General features: G+C 37.9%; 1 protein-coding gene across 3 annotated transcripts in view; it reads left to right on the top strand.

Annotated features, from left to right (window-relative positions):
• The window catches only part of TLE1 (transducin like enhancer of split 1), an 82,324-nt gene that overhangs the window by 19,998 nt on the left and 38,150 nt on the right, over positions 1 to 24,176 (top strand). Inside the window, exons 4-7 of one of the 3 annotated variants that reach the window (XM_014942651.1) lie at positions 1,133 to 1,195; positions 2,109 to 2,183; positions 20,085 to 20,289; positions 21,035 to 21,051. In XM_014942651.1, coding sequence (XP_014798137.1) covers positions 1,133 to 1,195; positions 2,109 to 2,183; positions 20,085 to 20,289; positions 21,035 to 21,051 — 360 coding nt within the window. Of the gene's footprint in view, positions 1 to 1,132; positions 1,196 to 2,108; positions 2,214 to 20,084; positions 20,290 to 21,034; positions 21,052 to 24,176 lie in introns of all 3 variants that reach the window. The other 2 variants (XM_014942650.1, XM_014942652.1) reach the window with 2 other exon arrangements.

Here is a 24,176-nt window from a genome sequence, read left to right as displayed (position 1 = left end):
TTGCTTAGATTTATGCATGTCATCTCATGGAAAGCCTAACAGTTCTCAGCAAGGATGTCTTGTTTCTTGTGTCTTAAAAAAACCCCAAGAAATATCTACATGGCTTAATGATATGACAGAGACTGACAAGTTGTTGCTAGTGCCTTGCATATAGGCTGTGTTCACTTCTAGATGCTGACTTTGGCTTTGTGCAGTTGTGCTACAGGAGATGCTTTTAAGGAAAGCTGTGGGAGTTGTGCAAGCACCTTGAAGAGTTGAGGGTTAATTATAATGGTGGTTCTCAGTGGTGGAGAGATGTATAGGTCTGAAAAGCAGTAAGCACAGGTAAGGCTGAGTAATGAGGGAAAAAGTTCCCTGTACCCCACCAGAAATTCTGTGTTCAGGTTGACATACTGTAAGTGGGAGATACACAAAGCTGTCAAAAAGTGGGACACAAACGCTTCGTCCTGCTGTCGTCTCTGCTGCTTTCACTGAAGGATTGTTCTCTTCTCTGCTGGTTCCTAGCCTTATTGTTCTCCTGTTACTCATGGTTTTACTAAATTTGTTGTTATTGACTATCACATTTTCTGATCTAATTTTTTTCTGCATTATTTTAATTATGTCTCAATATGGATGTTTTAGAAGTCTGTACCTTTTGTCTCCATTCTGCCTCGCTTCTGTTTTGGTATTTCTTTTGTACTCCTGATGGTGTGTTTCTGTCAGCAAAACTAATTTTACCTTTTAATAAGCAGATAAAATTGATCATGAAAGAAACATTTTTCTTCCATGCCTGTCACCTTCATGTTATGCTGCTTGATAATTGGAGTAATAATAAATCTACCTTTTAAAAGGCTTTATCTTGGATTTAATGGATTTCAAAAATGCTTTACTTGTTAATGAGCTATGTACAAGGACCAGATTTCTGCTTGAATGTGTATACAGATTACGTGCTTTAGACATGGCAGATGTCCTAGAGTAGCTAACTAAATCTCTGTCTCTCTAAATATTAACTATTTTGATTTGCTGGAGTATGAAGATGTGGATTTTTTTTGTTACTTTTTCACTGTGGGAACTTAATATAATCCTGTACACTAGTTGATATATGGCAACAAAACTAAAACACAGTTTTAATCAAAATACTTTTCCTCTATAGACAGAAATCGCCAAGAGATTGAATACAATTTGTGCACAAGTCATCCCATTTTTGTCTCAGGAAGTAAGTAAAACTGTTCAGCTGTTAAAGTGCAATTATGTTGCTTTTCTGTTTGCAAATTAGCTAGTTTTAAGATGTTAATTTTATCACAATACACAAGTGTAAGGAACATCTGTTATAGCTGAAGTGTGCAAACCCCCTGCTAATTCAGTCTAACAAATCTGAGCTCAAACTAGTGACAATGGCTCAGCCTCAGTCATTGCCTGAGGAGAGTAGGAGTCTGTAAAATACTACCAATGCAACAAAATGCTTTCATTTCTAATCATGGTGACTGCTTATTTGATATTCAGTTGTCAAATGTGAATCCACTGAAATAAACATGCTTATCTTGTCTACATAATTTGTATGAAATGTTAATGTAAAAGGTGAGTTGTGAGCCCAGATGCAAAACACTGTTTAAGGTTACAAGCCTACATCTGGTCTGAATGATTGCAATTGTAGCATATTGTGGGCAACTGCTGTTACATTTTGAAGCCTGTTATTTTGGATATAGTTTACGAGGAGTATTTGTAATTCTTGTTGAGTGCAGTGAAACACTTCTTTTCCCTGTTTTGAAATTTCAGTAGGTTTTGCTGTGTGGGCACAGAGTATATAAATGTTAAAATTGACACTAATATGAAGTTGACATTATCGTCCTGTCAACTCAATTAGAAACTGATTTTTGATTTGCCAGGAAATTAACATTGAAGTAGCATAGGGGGAGAGGTGAGCGGGTGGCCTTCAGGGCTCTTGTTTGCTTTTAAACGGGTGAGAAATAGGGAACTGTTATCTTTTACCTGCATCAGATGTCTTACAGTAGGTAGCCTGGTCTTCTGCAAACAAAACAGTTATTCAGGTGTTTGTGATCCTGGTTTGATTTTGGTGTGGCCAATACCTTAACATAAATTCCTCCTCGTATCCCTTTTTCTTTTAATAGCATCAGCAGCAAGTGGCCCAAGCTGTAGAGCGTGCCAAACAAGTGACCATGGCTGAACTGAATGCCATCATCGGGGTACGTGGCCTTCCAGGTCTACCTCCTACAGTGTGTATAACTTGATTTCATATCTTACTGCTTTGCTATTTTTAAAATAAGCTTAATGTTTTGATGTCTAATGCTGTTTTGATGCCAAATGTTGCTAAAGTGTTTGCCTTGCTTCACACAAATTTTAGCAGGGATAAAGTTAATAGTTTACTTTGTCAGAACATAATTATGTGCAGCAATGATGTGAGTAACAAACCTTTTCCTGCAAGAAATATAACGATTAGGAGAGTTGCTTGTTTATTTGTAGGTATTGTATGTCCGTTGATCCAGTTACCTTTGCCTCATGCTTTCTTGTGACACTTCAGTTCTTGGAGCCTGTACAACTATTCATTCTTCTTTCTTTTCTCTTTCTTTTGAATCTTTCATGAATTTTAAATTAGGAAGCTATTGAAAAGAAACTTCACTTGCTTTTGAAGTAGTATTAATTGTCTGACACAGTGTTCTATTAGCCTTTCACCAAGTTTGTGCTTCTAAATATGCTGAAATAAGTTAATGCTACTTGCTTGTGACTGGTTGTCAATCACAAGTCATTTACTTTGTACTAATGAACTTTCTGAACCATACATTCCTTCCACTGCATGAGTTCATTTCCCCCGCCACTAAGTCTAGAATATTTCTCATGTTTTCTGCCCTTCCAGACTAAGTGAAAGAAGTAGCTGAAACAAGAAGCCGTCTTTTCTGATTTTATTCATATGTGAGCGCCTTGAGCGGATGCAAATTACTCATTTATCAATTTATGTTAATTGCTTGTGAGAAGATGCCCTGCTGGTCTTTATAGTTCCCTCAGACACTTTGTAATGATAATTAGACATGCTGCTGTACGGATTAACAGTGCCATAGTCCAATGACGTCTACAGACAATGGAACCAGTTAATCCATCTGTGCTTAAAATTACATCCCAACTGGAGATGGAAAAAAAAAATAGGAGTGAGGGAGGATTAAAAGAATGGGCCTCAGCTTGAAAACTCTCCTTTCATCAGTTTCTCAATTGCAGATCTGCAGTCGGTTTGCCTGTGGTAAGCTATTGGCAGTCAATTAGGTGAAATAAACTGGGAGGGTGACCTTCATTTCCTTTTAATAGCTTTTCCTCCCTGAAATGGGGAGCTTCAGTGGATTTTCAGCTTAAATTTTATTCAAGCTGCTTTATTACACTTGACAGATTAGCTTTGCATAAACATACCCCCCCCCTTCAAATCTGAGCTGTTTTTTCCCTTCGTATCAAATTTTGACTGTTACTTAGTTGATTTGCTAATCACATCTTAGAAACCCACACAATTACATCTGTATTTGTCACAATCTCCTCTGTGCTTTGCTTGTGTAATGAATTACTTTATGAATACCTGATTTGATCTTTGAAATACAGCACATGTGCATTTGTGGTGTTTGATTAGCGAAGATTAGACAGCTGTACTTTCTTGCATTTTTTTTAAAGTGAATAATTTCTTTAGGATGAAAATGGAATGGAAAACACTTTTTAATGAACTAATTCTAAAGAACATTTTCTGCAGTAAATGGAGATATATATTAAAATATATTTAAAAACATTCTTGCTGGACTTAGGATAGTGCTACTTAGCCAAACCAAATTTTGCTAGTTTAAACATGTTTTTAAATTCTGCACAATATAGTCTTTTAAAAGCAATGGGATCTACAAGTACCACATACAATTAAGAACCTTTTCTTTGGGGGAAAGCTCTTTGGAAACAGGAATAGAAACCTTCACCTTTTTCATTTTTAAGTTAACTAAGAGTCACCAGAAGAGATACTTGCCTGTGTCTTGTGAAAGACCTCTGAATGATGCCATAAAAATCCAAAACTGTGAAGGAGGAAATGCACACGTTGGGCACAAAATTTTTTTGACCATGTAAATGCTTACATAGACATAATGCTAAAATTAGGTGTATGTCACAGTGACCTTTTACAGTCCTATGTGATCAATAATTATCTAGTGCCACACAGTAAGTTTCATGCTCTGACATATGCTTGATTTTTGAAAGGAACGGTGTGCATCCTGGAAATTCTGAATAGCATGTAATTGGGTTGACAATTCAGTGGACCTTTGCTCCCCCTCACTGAGCACACAGTGTGTCAAGTCCTCTCCCCAGAGGGGAGGAGACATCAGAAGTCTGTCTGTTCCTACAAGCGGCAGCTGCACTGTGGGTGAGTGCAGCCCAGTTTGATAGCAGCTGTCAGTATTGTTCAGGGACCCGACTTCATGTAAAGAGCAGTGGAAGGGCCATGCTGTTCAAGAGAAGTGTCTTTCAAGATTAGAAAAGAAATAGTAATTTAACGGTTTAGGCATCTATTATGAGCATGAAAGATCATGAAACTTCCTTTCAGAATGCAAATAGGCTGGAGCAATCTGTAACAGTAGAAGATGCTGTCAAGTAGCTTTTGGCCTCATGCTACCAAGAATACTTGCTTACAATAAATCTTGAGCATAGGAGAAAAGATCAATTTTCCTAGCTGATGTGCATGGTTTCTCTTGATTAGATAAATCAGTGCTTTTGTCAGGGTTTGACTTCTTTCCCCCCCTTTCTTTCTCTCTTTACATGCTGTTGTTTCCTGATACTAGATGATTCAAGAGTTTCCCAATTGGTTTGCCTGAGTTAGAGCAGTTCCTGTTGCTGCTGGGCCATATGTGAGTTCTGGAAGGGAACAAAGCCTTTAATTAGTGGGAACAACTCTTTGAAATAAAAGTTGATTTTGAACTGTCTTTATTTTATACTTTTATTTCCAGTTGAAAAAGTGGAAGCCTATCAGAGGACAGATTGTGAGGAGAGGGATTTGTATTCTTATGGGACTGAGATCTTCAGAGGGTTTACCTACAAATCAGAAGCCAGGCTTTGGAATCAGTGTAACTTAAGCACGTAGAAAATAGAATGAATGAATTGACACATTTAAAAAAAAAAAAAGTTAATATAGTTGGACTTGGTGAGCTTGTAGGCAGTGCCAATTTTAGGGGTTGATTAAAAATTCTTACTTCAGGAAAGAACTGTGGCTATTTCGTTATTAACAGTCATCTCTCTGGTCTTATACTTTTCCTGCATGTTCTTGAAGGCTTTAACTTCCAGCCATAGGGTAGCAGTGTGGCTAAACAACCTCCTTAGCAATTTTTTTTTTAAATGACGTTGTTTAATATTTTTTATATTAAAGTTGAATTGAGTAATTATTTTGCTAGATAAATAATAATTCAAAGGTTTCTGTATTGTTTAAAAGGTAAGTGTATCTGTTAACTCCTTGGACACTGCCTGCAGCTGCAGTAATGCCACATATGGGGTTAAGGGAGAATCCAGATCATGGTATGAAGGAATTGGGTAGATTACCACGAAGAGATTTTATTTTTGTTTAGAGAGATATGATCTGGCTGGAAAATCAAAGGTACTAAAAGTTCATTCTAGGAAGTATAAGGGACAGTTAAACTGGTCTATCTAGGTGTAAACAATGCAAAATACATTATATTTACTTTCAAAATAATAAACTAGGTAGTTTTATGAGTAGAATATGCAAATATCTGAATGGGAAATAGAAGCAGCAAACTGATATCTTTTTTAGGATTGCATTTTAGTTGCATGATTTGAGTGTACCACTGAGTAGTCAGGTATGTCTTACTTTGCCTTTTGAGGTGGGCTGCTAATGGTGCTATGAAATACGTATCTTTTTGGATTGACAGTTCTCTTGAGACAGATTGAATTGTAGGCCTCTGAGAGGCCTCTCCACTGTTGCATGAGGTGATTGGCTAAAGGATTAGCAAGATGTAGGATTATTTTTCTTCTCTTGCCTGTGGTTGCCAGCTATCTCTGAGATTGTACTGTGTGAAGCTTAAGAGGATGAGGTTAACCTCTTGAGGGTTTATTCTTATGAGTGTGTAGTTAATCCTTAGAAAGCCTATAAATAACTAGGCTGTATGTTTCATTATAAAATAGAAATACAGACTAGAGCAGAAATGAATGCAGAATTTAGTGCAAGGGAAGAGCTAAGCAGCTGTAGCATTACTTTAGATCCTCCTCAGTCATGATCTGCATTATGTGCGGAGGGAGGGAAAATTGCCTAGTTCTTTCAAATTAAATAAAATGGGATATAGTGAGCACAAGACACTGTGTCCTCACTTTTAACATAAACTAGTGAGCCCCAAGTCTAAATTACTGAACTCTGGCGATAGGAACTCTGTTGTGTGGCAACCTCCTGGGTTATTCTCCATTTTATTTTATTTTATTTTTTTAAATGTAGAAATCTAAATCACATGCTAGGATTCTGTCATGGTAGGTGCTTTTAGGATACAAAGGCTCCAGAATTGTAAACTAAGTTTAAAATAGGTACCAAAGGAAGACGGTATTTGTCAGCATGACAATTAGTATTCTCAAAATACTAGTCCTCAAACAGTGGTCAGATTTTTATTGTTAGTGCCACTAAGTTTGAGGAATAATAAGCAAGCATTATTGATACATATTGGTAGTTTGTCCTACTCAAAACAGAAAACCTGGGAGAAGGTGTATAAAATGTCAACGAATAGATAGTGTTAACCAAATTTGGTTTCTGTCTGACACCTCCACCTGCCTCCCTCACCTCCCTCCACCACACACACTCTGTGCACTCTGGACTGATGGGGAAATAGAGGACCTTGGAGCAGCAATATAGAGAAGGATAGTGTCTAAATAAGACAGTAATTTCCTGGAGAAGAGGATACTCTTTGTTGTTCAAGAGGGTGGTCAAATGAGTCCAAAAAAATGTAATTGAGCTGCAAGCCAGAACTCACTTTTTCATGCAGAATTTCACATGGGTGGATAGAAAAATCTACGTCTTGGATCTTGTCCAAAAAGGAAAACAAAAGATCTTTAGGTGCCTCTCTCATCTATATCTAATATCTAAGTTACAAGTCAAAGATGAGACCAAGTACATGGTTACAAATTTGTGAACCTAAACAGCTTTCAAGAAAGGGATGAAAGAGATATGGTTGAAAAAAAAAGTGTTTAGCTAGAGCTCAAACCTGAAGATATGCAGCTGCAACTGTGAATGCAGAGAGAAGGTAGATTATGATGAGATGAGAATGTGAGGTACTAAAAGTGACTTGATATCACTTGCTAGTACTGAGCAGAAGTTGGGAATGTGGGATGTACATGTTGAATGGTGTGGAGCTGTAAATTGGTCTGTTTTACAGCAGGACAAGGTGTGGGGCAACTTAGAAAAACCTGTATATGTGGCAGCAGCAAACAGAAGACTAGAAAATTAAATAGAGAATGGGTTTCGGGAAGGGTTAGGTAGATAGAAGCAGAAGAGGTTGATATGCTAGAAGAAATTATTCCTTCCTTTTGTGAACTTGACTCCAAATTGTTCTGTTCAGTGGAATGGGAAGGACTAAAGTTGGGTCAATGCTGTAAGAGTACAGTTCAAGGCAAGGATTTACAGAGAGTGTCTTCAGTGAGCTTTAATAAAGTGAATATAGAAGGGCTTATGGGAAAACAAAATGAGGGTTTGCTTTTGAAAGTGATTGAGACAGAGGAGCATATATATACATATAAAATTTATTGGCACAGAAGGGCAGGTTATTTAATCCCAGAGGAAAGGATTGCTTCCTCCAGAGAGTGATTCAGAGCACTTCTCTTGATTTGAAGCATATGGAGGCAGAATAGCTTTCCATGTTTGAAGATAACTTTTGTGAATATTATTCACTTTTTCCCTAAGTTAGCAAAGAAGAAAAAGGAGACAGACTGAAGAGATGAGTATACCTTCTCTCTTACAAGTATCTTCTTTGCATTCATACTTGGTAAGGCAAGTTGGAGAATTGAAGCAGGTGAAGAGTCAGTAGGCTGAGATAAAAATGTGATATGATCGTCAGTTCTTTTGACAGAAGCCAGAGATATGGTGGGTTTGGAGGAAGGAGGTGGGTGGGAAGAATAAATTGGTTCGCCCAGACAAAAGAGAACTCAGCTGGCACTGCACATGAGGTGAAATTAAGCATAGCTTGGCCATGGAGTTGTCCTGCAACATGAGTAGGAATACAGAAGGTTGGTTGGAGTTCACGTGTTGAATGATGTAGATCTCTAAGTTGGACTACTTGCGATAGAGAGGTGTGAAGAATGAAGCATACAGATCTGAAAGGAAATAAGGTCTAGTTTTGCACTGAGATGAACTGTCAGTGTGTTGATGGGAGAAAGAGTGAGTTCTTGGTGTGGACTGCGCAGGCAAACCATACCTGTGACTGGGTGACTGTGCAAAGACGGAGTTAGTGGGAGTAGGAAAGTGCAGAGAGGCTGGAGGAAGACATAGGTGGGCACAAGTACTATGAATATTAAGCCTTTCTACTGCATCGTTACTATATTCTTGTTCTGCAAGACTTAAATTTCTGGATACTAAAAGAGCCTGGAAGGAAAATAAATATGTTGGTAATAAAAATCCCTAAAGTAATATCTTTAAGTCATTCCCTAATTGGTGCATGCTTGGACTAGTTGGATTTGGCTGCTGTGGCAGCAGGAACATGCATTTGACGTGTTGTTGGATGGTAGTGGCATGCTAACAGTAGCTAAAAAGGCAAATACGTAGATTTGAGGTTAGAAGGTGAGTAATAACAGGACTTTATAGTTGCCCCAGAAAAAAAGTAATGTGCTGGCAGTTTCTGCAAACCAGAAGCAATGTGTGCTGACAGCTTCATTCCAGAGACTTAAGGCTTGCCTTTGAGTCTTCAGAGAAAGCAATATGTACTTGTCTAAAGAAAAGCTTTGTTCACAAACTGACTTAAACTGACAGTGATCAGAAGAATGTAGCTGGTTTCAAAAAAACAGCCTTTGTCTTGTCTGGACCAGGAGAATTTAAGGTCATCTTCTGTGGTTTTGAATTTGTTACTTTCCTTCAGATTCTGGTAAGCCCTTTGGTGAAGACATATTTTCCTGCACAAGGATACTTTTTTTCCATTTTTACTCTTGACTCTACCCTTCCACTCCCTCCTGCCATGTGACATCTGTCCTTTATGAAAGCTTCTCTGGTTCCTAAGGGCAAAAAAAACCCAACCAAACAAACACTATTATACAAGGACCCTTAGAATTTGCTCTCCTGACTTGTTTCCTTTTTTTTTTTTTTGCTATAAACTGTTTAATACAGGAACTGTTTTTAAGCCACCCCTGTAAATATGTGTTTTTAGAAGAATAGCTATCAGTGAAAAAACTATATATACAAACACATGTAAGAACTTTATAAACAACCAATATATAATCTATTTGTAATATATACAGGCTAGTATGTATAACATATTAACAAACAGTATATGTAGTGTATAACAATATAGTAATGATACAGTATATTAAGATATAAAATATATCATTGTGGATATGATATATAAAATGTATGTGTGTATATATGTAAGGTTATGCTATCAAAAGGGCTTCTTTAACTCGTTGGCTGCTTGTGTTGCCAGCATAGCTGCTGATACAAGCACTGGCCATGCTTCAATGCATCTGTACTTGGTACAAGCTATGCAGTTTTACGTTGACTTACAGTGCCTAAAAGCAACAGAGGAGGGAAGAAAACCCTTCTTTTCTGTTGGCAAAAGACCTTATGTGAATGCAGCTACACCAGTGGAGTGCTAATGCACCTTGGGGAGAAGATGTCGCTGAACTGGAAGAATTCCATCTGCTGGCAATATCCTGTGTCCTCATTGTGGAGCTCTGCTGGCGTGGGATGATCTGCAGAGGCTCCTCAGTGTAGCTAGGCTGCTACTGCAGATCCAATCTTGTGAAAGTGCCAGTCATGCTGGCAGTACTATATAATTATTCCCTCTATGTCAATTGGATGTTAAAAATCTTGACATTTAACAATTATTACTAAATTTTTGTTAAATAGTTAATTGCTGATCACTTTAGCGGATAAACAACTGATGGGCGCATTCACTGAGTGTAGTGACAAATCATTTGGGTGGGGTCACCCACATCTGTCATCCCTGTTTACAAGAGTGATCTTTTTGAAGAGCCCTGAAGTGTAATATCTCTTTATTTTTCTAATTCTGGTGCCTGGACTTGCCCACCAAAATCCCAGAAGGAAGGGCAGAGAGACCTAGCTGTTTAAAGTGAGACATAAAGGCAAAGCAAAGATTAGAGTTGCTGTTCAGCGTAGTGTTAAGGAAAAGATAGTGCTTGCTTTCTTGCAGTCTGTATGTCTGTGATCTATAATGGTGATGTGGAAACTAATCAATAGCTTATAAGCAACCCTTGGGAATTATTTTTAGATTTGCTATTTGCATTAGATTGGGGAGCACTAAGAACCTGTTTCTCAGTTCTACAGATGTAAAGCTAACTACAATATTAAAATCTGAAAATGGGATCTTGTGTTTCAACAGAAAGACTGTGTGTACTTGTAGGTAAGCTGGTACTAGCTATGTAATTTGAATTGATAGCAACTTAAGCTTTTCTCCTATTCTCCCATTTTTCATTTTCCTCATTTAACAAAAAAAATCCTCAAGAAATACAGAACATGTTCTAAAATACAAGCTAAAGAACATATTTAGTATTTATGTGTCTCATGTAAGTATTTTAAGGAGCTCTCAAAAAAAAAAAGTTCTTCTTGTAGTAATGAATAGAGAGTTTAGCTTGGTAGATGCAGGCTTCAGTATAACTGCTTTGACCCTTATTGCCTGTATCAGTTGCCTTCTGTGGGCTTTATGGAGGTGACTCGCGTATACCAGTGGTTTGCTGGCCCCATGTTAGAATTTGTGTTCTTTTCCTGTGTTGCGATTTTTCTGTGGAATCTTTTTTTTCTTTTTAACTACACCACCAGTCAATAAATACTTATTTTTGCTTCAGAGAAGTTAGTGTGGCAGCTTCATGACTGCTACTAGTTTTTAATTTCTCTCTTAAGATAGAAAAGAACTTTTAGCCTTATAGAGCAAGTGTATGGGGAATTATGCATGTAAGTGTTTATACTAACTTTCCTTACTTTAGCAAGATTAAAGAAGGTAGCTTAATCTCTAAAGCAAGGCAAAAAAAAATCAGACTCTAAGGCTGGCCAGGATTTGCATTCTATGGCAAAACTATGTAGCATAAATCTGTGAAGAAATAAATTTTACAGTGAAACAGGTATGTGTCAAAGTGTATTGAGGGCACTGGAGCATGAAGTGATTTTCTCAATCTTCATGACCCAGTTGAAATCAGCATTGTTTTTCCTGTTTTGGGTTTTCTGAAGAACAAAGAGGATACAAGACTTGATTCTTAAAGGAAGATCCCATAGCAGAGGACTGAAAATGAATTTTGAGGAGGAAAACAACACAGGGAGGAAGAAATCAACGGACCAAGTAGAAAAAAGAGTTAGAGGAAAAAATATTAGACTCTAATTGAGAACTATAAACTTCATGTTGTTTCACAGTAGCTTCATGGAGTACTTTGGATGTGCTGAGGGTCTTGGGTTTTTGTTTGGTTTGGTTTTTTTTTTAATAATAGATAAAGATGGCAGAGGGGCTTAGTTTGTTAGTGTGCTTATAATTGCTGTATCAATGAAGAAGGGAAATATAACTTCTCAGCCTTATTTCAGTTACCTTAGAGATGAAGTTAATTTGTGACAAAGGGAGTGTTTCCGTGGGGGTAAGGGCATATCAGTTTTCTGGTTTATGTAAGGCAATTTATGTGACCCCCTCAAGACTAAAAAAAAATAAATAAGTTGATGTGCAATTGAGACAGTTGTTTTTAGTAGTGTTAGTAGTGTTGTTTGAACAAATGGAAACAGGAGCTGTGAAAAACTTTGAAGAGCCCCTGTTCAAAAATTTAACATTAGCTTAAAGCAGATTCCCATAGTGAAAACAGTAACAAACAAACCGAAGATAACTTTTTTTTTTGTGGGAGTGGAAAATAACTGGTAAGACCCAAAGATGTAATAAAGCATGAAAAAGGAAAAGGATTTTTCCCATGAGACAGTTGGGTCTTTAATCATGCCATGGCCAGAAAAAATGTATATGAATGAAATATGTGGCTTTGGATAGCTTTTGCCAATATTACCCTTCTGTGGACTTGGATCTCTGTAGTACAATGGCATTTTGCATGGTTTACAGATGGAAGAGGGTTGATGAAGACACTGTTTCTTTGTTCTGAAGGGACATTCTCTTCCTGCACCCAAGACACTGTGGCTTGTTGACATAATGAACAGTTTTCAAATAATTTTTACAGAACTCTGTTCCTGGATCACTAGTTAGAGGTGCAGTGGTTAGCACTGTCAAGTTTGTTTACTGTGGTATAGTGTAGCTTCCTATCTGTCAGAATTAAACCTGCTCACTTAGAAGAAGAGGAAGTAAGAAAACCAAATGAACCAAAATAAACACAGATGTTTCAAAGGAGTTAAGTAGAAAATTAAGCACAAATAATAGCAGCTGAGTCTTTTTTTTCTACAATGCATTTAAACAGGGCGAAAACAGAAAGCAATAAGAATTGAAGAAACTCAGAATGCCTGAGGTTAGATGGGACACCTGAAGGTCATCTGGTCCACCTCCCCTGCTCAAGCAGGACCACTTAGATCCAGTTGTGCAGGACCATGTCCGTGTAGTTTTTGAGTATCTCCAAGGGTGGAGACTCCACAACCTCCTTGGGCAACCTGTGAGAGCGCTTGATCACCATCACAGTAAAGCAAAGTGTCTCCTTATGTTCAGGAGGTCTCCTGTGTTTCAATTTGTGCTCATTGCGTCTTGCCCTGTTATTGGGCACCACTGTAAAGAGTCTGGATCCATCTTCTTGGTGCCCTCCCTTCAGCTATTTGTATACATTGGTAAGATCCCTCCTGAGCCTTCTCCAGGCTAAGCAATCCCAGTTCTATCAGCCTGTCCTCATATGAGAGATGCTCCAGACCTTTAATCATCTTTGTGTCCCTTTATTAGATGCTCTCCAGTATGTTCATGTCTCTCTTGTACTGGGAAGCCCAAAACTGGACACAATATTCCAAGTGTGGCTTCAACAGTGATGAGCAGAGGGGAAGGATTGCCTCCCTTGACCTGCTGGCAATGTGTTGTCTAATGCAGCCCAGGATGCTATTTACCTGCTTTGCCACAAGGGCTCATTTCTCATTCGTGTTCAAGCTGGTGTCTGCCAGGACTTCCAGGTCTTTTTCTACATAGTTGCTTACCAGCAGGACAGCCCCCAGCATATGTGGGTGCATGAGATTGTTCCTCCCCAGGTGCAGGACTTCACAATTTGTTTTATTGAACTTTATGAGCTTCCTGTCAGACCATTTTTCCAGCCTCTTGAGGTCCCTGTACATACATATGGTGTATCAGCCGCTCTTCCCAGTTTTGTGTTACCAGCTCAAGAAAGCAAACTCGGAGCTTAGTTCTGCAGATTGCTGATATGGTAGAAGATTAGAGTTAAATAGACCAGAATGAAGTGTCTTGCAGGAACTGCTAACGTGCTTTGTGATTAGTGTAATGGTGGTATTGTCAAGGAAAAAGGAAGATCCAAAAGCAATGAAGAGGAAACAGTTTCCGCTGCTGAACTAAGCTAGTAAATAGGGTAGTAAGCAACCTATATTAGGTAGCGTATGTATCAGTCTGTGCACCTATTATAGAATGGTTTGGATTGAAAGAGATCAAGTGTACTGCCCCTACCATGGGCAGTGTCATCTCTCAGTATATCAAGTTGCGCAAAGCCCTGTCTGACCTGACCTTGAACACTTCAAATGATGGGGCACCCACAACTTCTCTGGGCAGCCTGTTCAGTGAGTCACTGCCCTTATTGTAAAAAGTTTCTTCCTTATGTCCAATCTAAACCTACCCTTTTCAGTTTAAAACCATTGCCCCTTGTCCTGTTACTGCAGGCCCTGGTAAAAAGTATCTCTTCAACTTTCTTATAGGCCCACTTTATATATTGAAAGGCTGCACCAAGGTGACCCTGGAGTCTTCTGTTCTCAGACCTGAAAAAACCCAACTCTTTCAGCCTTTCTTCACAGGAGAGGTGTTCCAGAATGCTCTGATAATTTTCTTGTTGGTTTTTTTTTGCCCTCATCTGAGTCTTTTCCTACAGGTCCATGTCGTTCTTGTATTGGGCACTCCAGAGCAGCATGAAGCACTCCAAGTTGGGTCTCATGACAGCAGAGTAGAGGGGCAAAATCCCCTCCCTTGCCCTGCTGTCCACACTTCTTTTGATGCAGCCCAGGAAATTATTTGCTGTCTGGGTTACAAGTGCACATTGCTGGTGCATGTCCAACTTCTTATCCATCAGTATCCTTAGGCTTTTTCCACAAGCCTGTGCTCAGTCCCTTTATCCCCAGCCTTTATTGATACTGGGTGTTGCCCTGACCGAGGTGCAAGACCTTGCACTTGTTGAACCTTATGATGTTCACGCAGTCCTACTTCTCAGTCTTGTCCAGGTCCCTCTGGATGGCATCCTGCCCCTCGAATCAACTGCAACACTCAGCAAACTTGCCGAGTGTGCATTCAATTCCACTGTCTGTGTCATTGATGAAGATATTACGTAGTGTTGGTCCTATTGTAGGTCCTTGAGGGACATCATTACTTAATGGTTTCAACTGGGACATTGAGTCATTGACCCTTTTTAGATGGAGTCTTTTTGGATGAGGTCATCCAGCCAGTTCCTCATCCATCTAACAAGCTATCCACCAAATCCCTATCTCTTCAACTGAGTGGCAAGAACATTGTGAGGGACCATATCAAAGGCCCTTCAGAAGCCTAGGGAGATGACTTCTGTAGCTCTTTCCTTGTCCACTAATGCAGTTGCTCTATCGTAGAAGAATGTGGATATATTCTTAAGGGATGTTGTTTGTCATCCTGCAGTATGTTCTTCCCTGTAGCTGAAACAGTCATTTGAAAGTACCTACATGCAAATATGAATTAATGGCTTAGACCATCTAATGAATTTACTTATGCTAGGTGTGACCGTTGGTAACTGTTGGTAGCATGGGTTGTGTGTGCAGGGTTTTGGATTTTTTTAGAATGTTTTGGATTTTTTTTAGAATGAGGGAGAAGACTGGATCTGACAGGAGCATAAGATTGAGTTGGTTTTGGTTGCTTTTTTTTCTGGAATGTGGCATTTGCCATATTTGTTTTAAGAATCTTTTTAAACAGTGGGGGAGAAGGTTTTCACTTGGTTGACTAGCTGTATGTGCTCAGACAGTGGCCCTCATGTTCACAGACATTTGATACAGGCTCTCACTTCCTTCTGCTGCTTAAGCAAGTAAATGAAAAAAACCTGAAGATTTCCCTTTGGGAAGGGAGAGACGGCAATGAAATTGAAAACAATATGTTTTTCTCTCACGTCTTTCTGCCTACTTGAGTTTTATTAAAATTACTTTTCTTCAGTTTTACAGAAGTTGACATGAAGTAGCGCCCTTACATTTTAGGTCTCTAAATGACTTTTGGGCTTGCCATGCACTTTTTCAGAACACCTATGGAGCTCAGGGGAATGTGTTGATAGTGTTACTAGTGCTATAAGGTTTTTTGAAAACTTTTTCTACTCTCAGGTGTTTATTTAGAAGAGCACAAGAGATGACAACTGTTGTAGTTTGGAACCAGGTATAACCTTTTTTCCACTGTTGATGTATCATCACATCTGAATTTTTAATTCAGTGCTTTTTCAACAGATATTGAATAGTACATCACACATCTGTTTAAGAACAGAAGAATGCTCTAACCGTTTAAAGCTAGGAATTCAAAACTGGATTTTTAAGTAAGCCATGTGTGTTTGTGATGTCAACAGAGGTACTTTAAGGTGAGAAATGGGACTGTAGGAGTTCATGCTCTGTCTTGGTAAGCAAGGAGCCTAAAGGAGGCATGCCATTGTTTATGTATAGTAAGACTTTGTGAAATAGATTTCCTAATTCTGTCTGTGGAAGTCTCTGGCAGAGATGGAAAATTAATTCCAAACTTTATGTCCTAGTTAAAGAGCTCTTTATAGCTGGAACTTGCCTAGGGTGTTGTGGGGGAGAAACTGTCCTGCCTTTAAAATTTTTTGGAGGTGCTTGCTCAGAGAAGTAGGTGCTGTGCTCTTCATATGTTGAGTTTTGGGTCTTTGTGGTCTGGTTAAGGGTATACTGGGAAAAAAATTGAGGCAATAAAATCTGCATCTAGACAGTACAGTAAGCTGTATTTTCCATTTCTTTTCTCCTTTTGCAAATATGAGAACTTCTGTTTTTGCAACAAGATGGTGGTGGACTACTGGTGTTTTTAAAATTAGTGCTGTGGCTAATTATCTCAATGAAGTCACTTACGTATGTGTCATTGCACTCTTCTCTGCCTTCCCACTTCCCTCTGAAAGTGGACACAGCCCTTGCTCTGTAAGTAATGATAATAATTGGTAGTAAGTCAGACCTGTTACTCATCCTTTTTTGAGCACATTTCTTATGGCAGGTGTCTAGTTTTTAATTAAGTGCTAATGAACATGCCTAGTAGACCATGATACTGCTGCCAACTTACTCTGTTTTATATCTCACTGCTGCTAACCTCTTAAAAGGTGACAGAGCAGGCATTAGTGTCTTTGAAGTGACGGGAAAGCGATTATATGCATAACATAATTGTTTCTAGGATCTGCTGTGACAAATGTCTAGTTACTAAATACATCTGGTGAGCACTACTGTTATCCATCTTCTTGGTCTTTAATTTCTTCCTTTGTGTGCAGCACTCGTTCCCTTTTCCCCGTCTAGAAAGAGAAGAATACAATATATTCTAACAATTCAAGCTTTTAAGTAAACAGAGCATGAACTTCTGGAAAGGGTCATCTTTATGTATGTGTTAGGGACAACTTTAAACCTATTATGAACAGGTAATATACAAACAATAAACCAATATACTTGAGACTTAAGTAGCAGTGATCCTCACGTAATAAACATTAAACCACAATATACCTTTCTTCGATTAAAGACCATGATCAGGTTTTCAGTCTTAAGTCTGTGTAACGTAGTTGGATATTTAAGCATCTTTGGGTACCACTTTCCTTTGCTACCCTTGGTAACTATTTTGCAAATTTGCTAGGATGTTATGCAGAGTGATGTGTTTCCACTTACAGCTCTTGTATTCTGTTCTACACTTTATACTAGACATTACTCCCTATCCTTGATATGCAGTAGTGTCAGAGAAACAGGACGTAGCTTTTCTTGTTACATGCTTTCAGCTTCAGAACCGTTAGAGGGGATTGATCTGTTCCTCATTTCTGGGACTACCCTGTGTTTAGGCTACAAAGCAGAGCTGGTGAAGCGCTAGGTGACGTGTCCCTAACAGTTTGATATCTAAAAACACTAAGCTATGCTTCCTGAAATTATATGGGTTAACTTGTTTGCTAATTGAATAGAGCAAGAGAGGCATGAATAAAGGGAATCTTCATAGGCTTCCTGAAGGGATAGGGACAAGAATGGAAACAATTTTACTTAATTTCCCTTTTTTGACCTTCCCTTGCCCACACTGGAAAGAAAGCTAATTTGAGCTCACTGTTGGAGAAGGGAGCAGGTTTTTCTCTGGGAAACCAATTTGGAAGGGATAAATCACTTTTTGTTCTTGGCCAATTGCACGCCACAACTAGGTAATCTGATGTGATAGTGCAGCTGGGGACAAGTAAGGCCAATGCCATGAATGCAGTACAGTACTGCTGATGCACATTTTTTCATGGCTAGAGTACAAATGACTGACCTGGCTTAAGTGGTCAATGAGGAAGGGAACAATGTAGATACCATCTCTCTGAGAAAGCCTGCCAAAACATCAGATTGTCTCCTGATGTGAAGAAACATGCTGGAAACTACTTAAGTCCTGATAAAGTCTGTGAGAAGAGAGATGTCCTCTTGTTCTTTGGAGGCTGGATCAAAAAACAAATGAAACCAAAACCTAAAAAAACCCCCCCAAAAACCCCTACTTTACAGAGACTTTACAGTGCTCTTTACTGACACTTATTCAGTTAAATGAACTTTCAGTAGCAATAGCTGCTTGATATTATAGAAGGCGTTCTACTGCTTTTACTATTTCAAATGAAAATAATACTTCCTTCAAAATCTTAGTTTTTGAATTGTTGAAAACACATGAAGATAGAAGAATAAGAACTACCTCTCTTATCTTGCTTTTTAAGCATACTCGAAAATTGGCAAGAATAGCGATCAGATATACATATTACAGTAAAGACTAGTGAGGCTTTTTATGCAGCACAAGAAAATAAATTCCTAATACATGTTGTGTGAAAGATTTGGTTAACTTCTGGCTTTATAGAATTAACTTAAAGGGATTGCGGTAAATTTTAAGATTTGTCTTGTATATCAAAAATAAGTAAATGATGGCTGCTTTACAGATGGGACAGCAGAAAAGTGCAAGATTAGCGGGTCCAGGCCAGAGTACTTCAGTGTTAGTCACTTATGTCTACATAAATTTATAAACTGTGCAAGGCATGTCATGGGATGGGGTTATGAGAAATAAAAGTGTAGGGGCACAGTAGTTAACTAAATAGTAATACATTAAGTCATTAGTATGCCAGGAGATTTCATGCAGCTATTGTTGACAGTTTGTCTTGAAGAGTCTTTAGACCTATGGAAGCAGATAAAATATTTTTGTGTTAATTTGACTTGAGTTATTTTGGAGTAACCTGTGAAATATTGTGAGCTTGAGTCTAAGTATGATTTCAGTACCTATCAGCAGCACTATAACAATTTTGCCTTCTCTTACATGACCAATGGCATTCACCGGGTCAGACTCTTATGTCTAGCTGAGCTCATCCTGTTCGGGAATTTGCTTATCTGTCTTCTCTTTGATCCCATGAATTGGGTGGTACTTTAGCTTTTTTCCTGGTGTCTGCCTTCAGAAGAGGGATGGTGGAGCATGGCCAAGGTGGAGAGGTTTGTTGTGTCTTCTGTTCATATGCCCAGGCAAAAGGAAGCAGGAAGGAGGCAGAAAATCTGTTTACCTGTAGCAGACTAAAAAGGACCTATGACTAAGTTAAAGATGGTTTTGAAGCTTTATATTCTAAAAGCTGTGCTTAACTTTTTGACAAATTGAATGGTTAGCTGAACTTGGAAAGTATTGATAAAACCATAACAGTTTTAACTATAAAATATCTTAATATCTGAACTATGGGGAAGTCATTGCCTTATAAGGACTCTGTTTCTAAAACTGCTTACAGGTTATTTTGCCAGATTGGTTACAGGGTTATATATCCACTCATTGTGATATTGATCTTGCAAGCTGCTTTTGAAACAGATGGAAGTATTTTAATTCATTAATATCATGTTTCTTTTGGGGAATTCCATGACCTTATTGGTGTTACTTGGAATACCTGGATTTTAAGCTCAAAGTTCATTTCTAAATACAGTGATGTTTCATGATACTTTTTTTTTCCCCAAAAGCTTAGCTAGAAGAAAATATAAATTTAACTACACAGATATGAAATTTAGCAGCATCTTTTAGTTTTTTAAAAAATATTCAAAATAGAAACTACTTACTATTTCCAAATTGAAGGAAGGGGTGGGGGAAGTTTAAGTCAATCTTGCCAGTGACACTTGTTTTGTTGGTTTTGGTCTGTGGTTTTTTTTTCCCCCCCAGAGCAACAATACTCCTTTCTATAGAAAGGGAAAGGTTTTTTGGCCTGCTGCTGGCTGGTTGTCAGCAGTGACACTGTAGCAGGCAGTAGTTGCCCAAAACAACCTAGAGTAAATGAATATATTCCTCGAGCTGCACAGCAACTCTCCAGCTAGTTGGTTGGGGTTTTTTTGATTTGTGGGACATGATCAGAACTGTCCATAGACAGCATGACATATGGCAGTATGTATAGTGTGGTGGGGCCAAGAGGAGAGGCTAGATTTAAAGCGAACAAACAAAATGACAAAATCCACTGTTGATTCTCAAAAATTAACCAAATTTCTCCCTTTTCCTTCCCAAATTATGTGCTATGCATTGTTCTTCTGGGGATGATGATATTGCTGGGAACAGCAGCAGCAGCTGCAGGCTCAACATCTCTCTCATGGCCATGGACCTCCAGTGCCTCTAACACCGCATCCATCAGGACTTCAGCCTCCAGGAATCCCTCCACTCGGAAGCAGCGCTGGCCTTCTTGCCCTTTCTAGTGCTTTGGGTGGGCAGTCTCACTTGGCAATAAAAGATGACAAGAAGCATCACGATGCAGAACACCACAGAGGTGAGAGGCATGGCAGGCCTGATTAGGACACTGTCAGATTTGCACATTGCTGCAAATTATGTGCATCTCTAAAGAATTCAAGTTACATAGAATGAGAAAAAACTGTTAGCAAACTTAAAAATATCTGCATATATACCACTGAAACAAAATTCAGCTTGGAAGTTTTCAGTATTTTAAATGGGGATCGCTGGGTGTCACTTGCTCTATAGTTTGCAGGGCGTTTTGACATCCTGGCAAATACTTAGTTGTAATACCAGTGGCCTGCACCATGTTGTGGAAAACTGTTAAACTGCATAATGGGTAATTTTTTTCAAAGAAAGTAATGTTGTTAAATGGGTGGGTAGGAAGGTAGGGGGAACGAGAAGTTAAATTTTGAAGTGAATGTGTCCAAACAAAAGATTTAGATAATTGCATCTGTTACTTTAGTTTCATAGGCTTAAATTCTAGTATACAATTAAATATTGGGCAAAATTGCACTTGACTAATTTTTGAAAGGAAATAATTTATTCTGTCATGAAATAAAACTAGGCTTTGTGTATGGTTAAACTGTAAATCATGTTTACAAAATACTGTAATTTTCAGGAAATCACTGTATTAGGAATGTGCAATGACTTATATAAATAAAAGCCATTTTAAAACTGTTTGCGGCTTGTGTTCTAATTTTTTTCCCCCCTTTTTTATTTCTGTTCTTGCCTCTGTGTCTGAACGGGCATGTCTGTGCATTTCTTGGTTGCTGCGGGAGCAGACAGAGAGCCAGGCACAGTAAGTACCAACATTCCTGCAAATGTTTCCATTCTACATAATGTAATAATCAGACCTTACAGTGTTTGTCTGTTTTGTCTTACTTTTAGTCGGTTTCCTGATACTAGACATATGTGTTTACTGTTATTATATCTCTTGGTTTATGCAGAACACCAAGTCATTTTTTTGGAGAATGGTATGAATCGAGTTTGTTTCTCAGCAGAATGATTTTGGGGAAGCTTAAATTTTAGTTTGCTTATTGCGTGGAGGAGAACCTGCAAATCAAACAGAACATTGACTGCAACTTAAAGTATAACATTATTAATCAGAGTTAAGATTTTTCATGTAGGAGTTTTGGGAATTAGAGTTGCTGAACAGGTGAGAAATTTAAAATTCATGTGTCATGATGGTGTTTGGCCCTAGGGGTTCCTTTAATTGAATCTGTTTATGTCCTACAGATGTCTTCACTGCTGAATTTGTGCTTCAGGTATAACTTCCATAGCAATGTATTTTTTTCCCCTTAGAGATTAGCTGTAATAGAATTGGTCTAAGGCAATATTATCTGAAAACCAGCCAAAGAACTACTTTCTAAGAGCTTTTTATACTGTTGTGTTTTGAGTGATATTGCTACATTAACCTGTTGGCGATGGGTAGGTGCAACTTTCATGTCATTTCAAGTAACAAAGCTAAATCTGCTTGTTGATGCCATAGGTGAATTTGAGCTCTACTTTGTTTCTTTTTCTCAATTAGAAAAGACAAGAGCTAGGAAAAGTTATTTGACAAGTTATCTTTATGGTACTACTGATTTTTATTGCCGATTTCTTGTTGTTGTGTTTGGTTTTTTTAGTACTAGGAATTGACAATTATTTACTGGAAACTGCGTATCTTTTGCGTCAGCTGTTGTTTCTAGATTACTAAGCAAGAAGCATTCATTTCAGCTTGCTTAATGTTATTAATGACAGTGTAACTATGGAAATAATTTTAAGATAGGTTTTCCTGGTGCCTCAGACTTGCTAAGGAGATATTTCTTTGAGTGGGACATATTTCCTTGAGTGATGTTAGTCAACTGCAGGATTCTCAACAACTTTTTTTAAGACCTAAGGAAGGAGGTTTGTCTGTCAGTGTCCGCTTGTACACATGTGAGCACGGGGGGGAGTGATGGCTTTGTGTTTTGCTTTGGTTGTTACGTTTCCTGTCTGTCCTTGCTTCCCATCCTCCCCTACTCTATCATGTACTTCACTAAAGGATTTTTGAGTTTAAAATCAGGTGCTTCACAGTGCTGTGAAATTTGAACTCTGAATTAATCTTGTAGCTGAGAGTAGTTCTTGCCTACGGAAGGAGAACTGTCAAAAATTAAACCTGACTTTTGTGTTGTGGGAAATTTGCAGTATCGCTTGCTCACTTTACTATATGTCAATTTTATTTAATTAAGAAGTACATAAAATTGTTGCTGCAGTTACTTCTGCCTCTGTATGTGTAACACATGATTGCTTGGTTATTAGTAGGCTTTTTTATGCTGGGTTTGCCACTAAGTAAACTTGAAACAAATCTGAGCTTCATTTCATAAAAGAACTTTTCTGTATGGATATATTGAGTTAAGGCTACTACATTATGGTGGCCATAGTTTCTTTTTAGTCCCAGTGGAGAATAACACTGCATAATTAAATTTAAATCTAATTGCTGAATACAGGTGAACTTGAATTAAATTTTTTTTAAATACAGTGTTGCATTAGAACCTTGGCTTAACAGTAAATGATATGTTCATAATTCAAGTGATAGTGAAGTTCAAATTTGTGGCTAAAATGATCAGCTGGGAATGATTTACTCTTTTAACTTCTCTAATTCTCTTGAATTTTTAATGGATTTCTTTTTAATATAAAATTTATTTTTAAGAATAATTGAAAATTGGTTACAAGTACACAAGGCATACCAGCAGGTCTGTTTAATTATTACATATAGTTCCAACTTATTGGTTTTATTTTGCAAATTACTTTATAACATCTGAGTCACCAAGATAAGATCAAATTGATTTTCAGAGTAACATACTAAGTGTAATGGTGCTGCCAGAAATCTTTTCAAAGGCTTAACTTCATCATTCAAGACATCAAAACCTATGCATTCTGTTAGTAACCTAAATTAAGCATGATATTTGGTATTACTGTGCAGTTCTACAGTAAGATTTCTATCAAATATGTCTAGTGTAACAGTCCAGTATCACCAGTAGAAGCTGTCAGCTTTTAAACGTGCAATTTTTAAAGATTACAATTTATCGCTTGCCCGTTAGATTTTAAATTGAGGGGTTTTTTGACGTATCTTTGAGTTAAAGTGTATTGTGGCATATTATTTGAGCATATTAATTTTAAAATAAGATGTGGTTTAAATTTTTTTAAAAATCTCCTTAGGGAAATAAGTCATGAGATTTTGTCTTGTATGTTTAGAAATACTTCATAATGCAGTGAGATTCATGTATTTACAAGGGAAAATAAAAATGTAGAGATTTCACTGTTCTTGATTGTGGTCAGTGTCCATTTTACATAATTTTGCTATATCTAAATGGCAAGGGCTACATTTTTGTTTTTGTATTACTTAAAGTTTTTGGGAAGTAAAATGAAAGGAAGTTCTTTGTAAATGCATGTTTGTGAAATATATAACAATTAAGTTAGTAATAATAACATACTTCATACATGACCTGCTAAAATTATTTGGTTAAAATTAAATTGTAGGACTACATGGTTAATGGCAGGTGGGTTTTGGCTGATGTAACTCTAACCATCTAAAACTGGGTCATGTTATTGTGGGAACGCAGGCATCTGGGCTATTGTGACACAGTCTGGCTGCAGGTGATGAAGCCAGGCAAAGTAAGCAAGTTTTGCAACTGAAGGTTAAGAAAGTTTTGGGAGACACCAATATGAAAGAACTTTGATGTCCGCATTTTTTTCTCCAGGGAACAGACTGACAAAATTTTTCACACTAACCTTAGGTGTTCGTTTTTCACTTGTCTTCCCACTGCTCTAGTATCCTGCTTGGACAGCATAGAAATGCAAATGTTCTGAAGTGCTCTATTGTAGCAGTAATAATTTGTAGACAGTGAAATCTGACTTTGTTATGTGTTTGGGATTTACATTAAGGTTGGTGTTTATCTTTTG

This window comes from Calidris pugnax, unplaced genomic scaffold (assembly GCF_001431845.1).
Source record: "Calidris pugnax isolate Ruff unplaced genomic scaffold, ASM143184v1 scaffold109, whole genome shotgun sequence".
NCBI classification, from domain to species: domain Eukaryota; kingdom Metazoa; phylum Chordata; class Aves; order Charadriiformes; family Scolopacidae; genus Calidris; species Calidris pugnax.
This window is presented reverse-complemented; position numbering and strand designations above follow the sequence as displayed.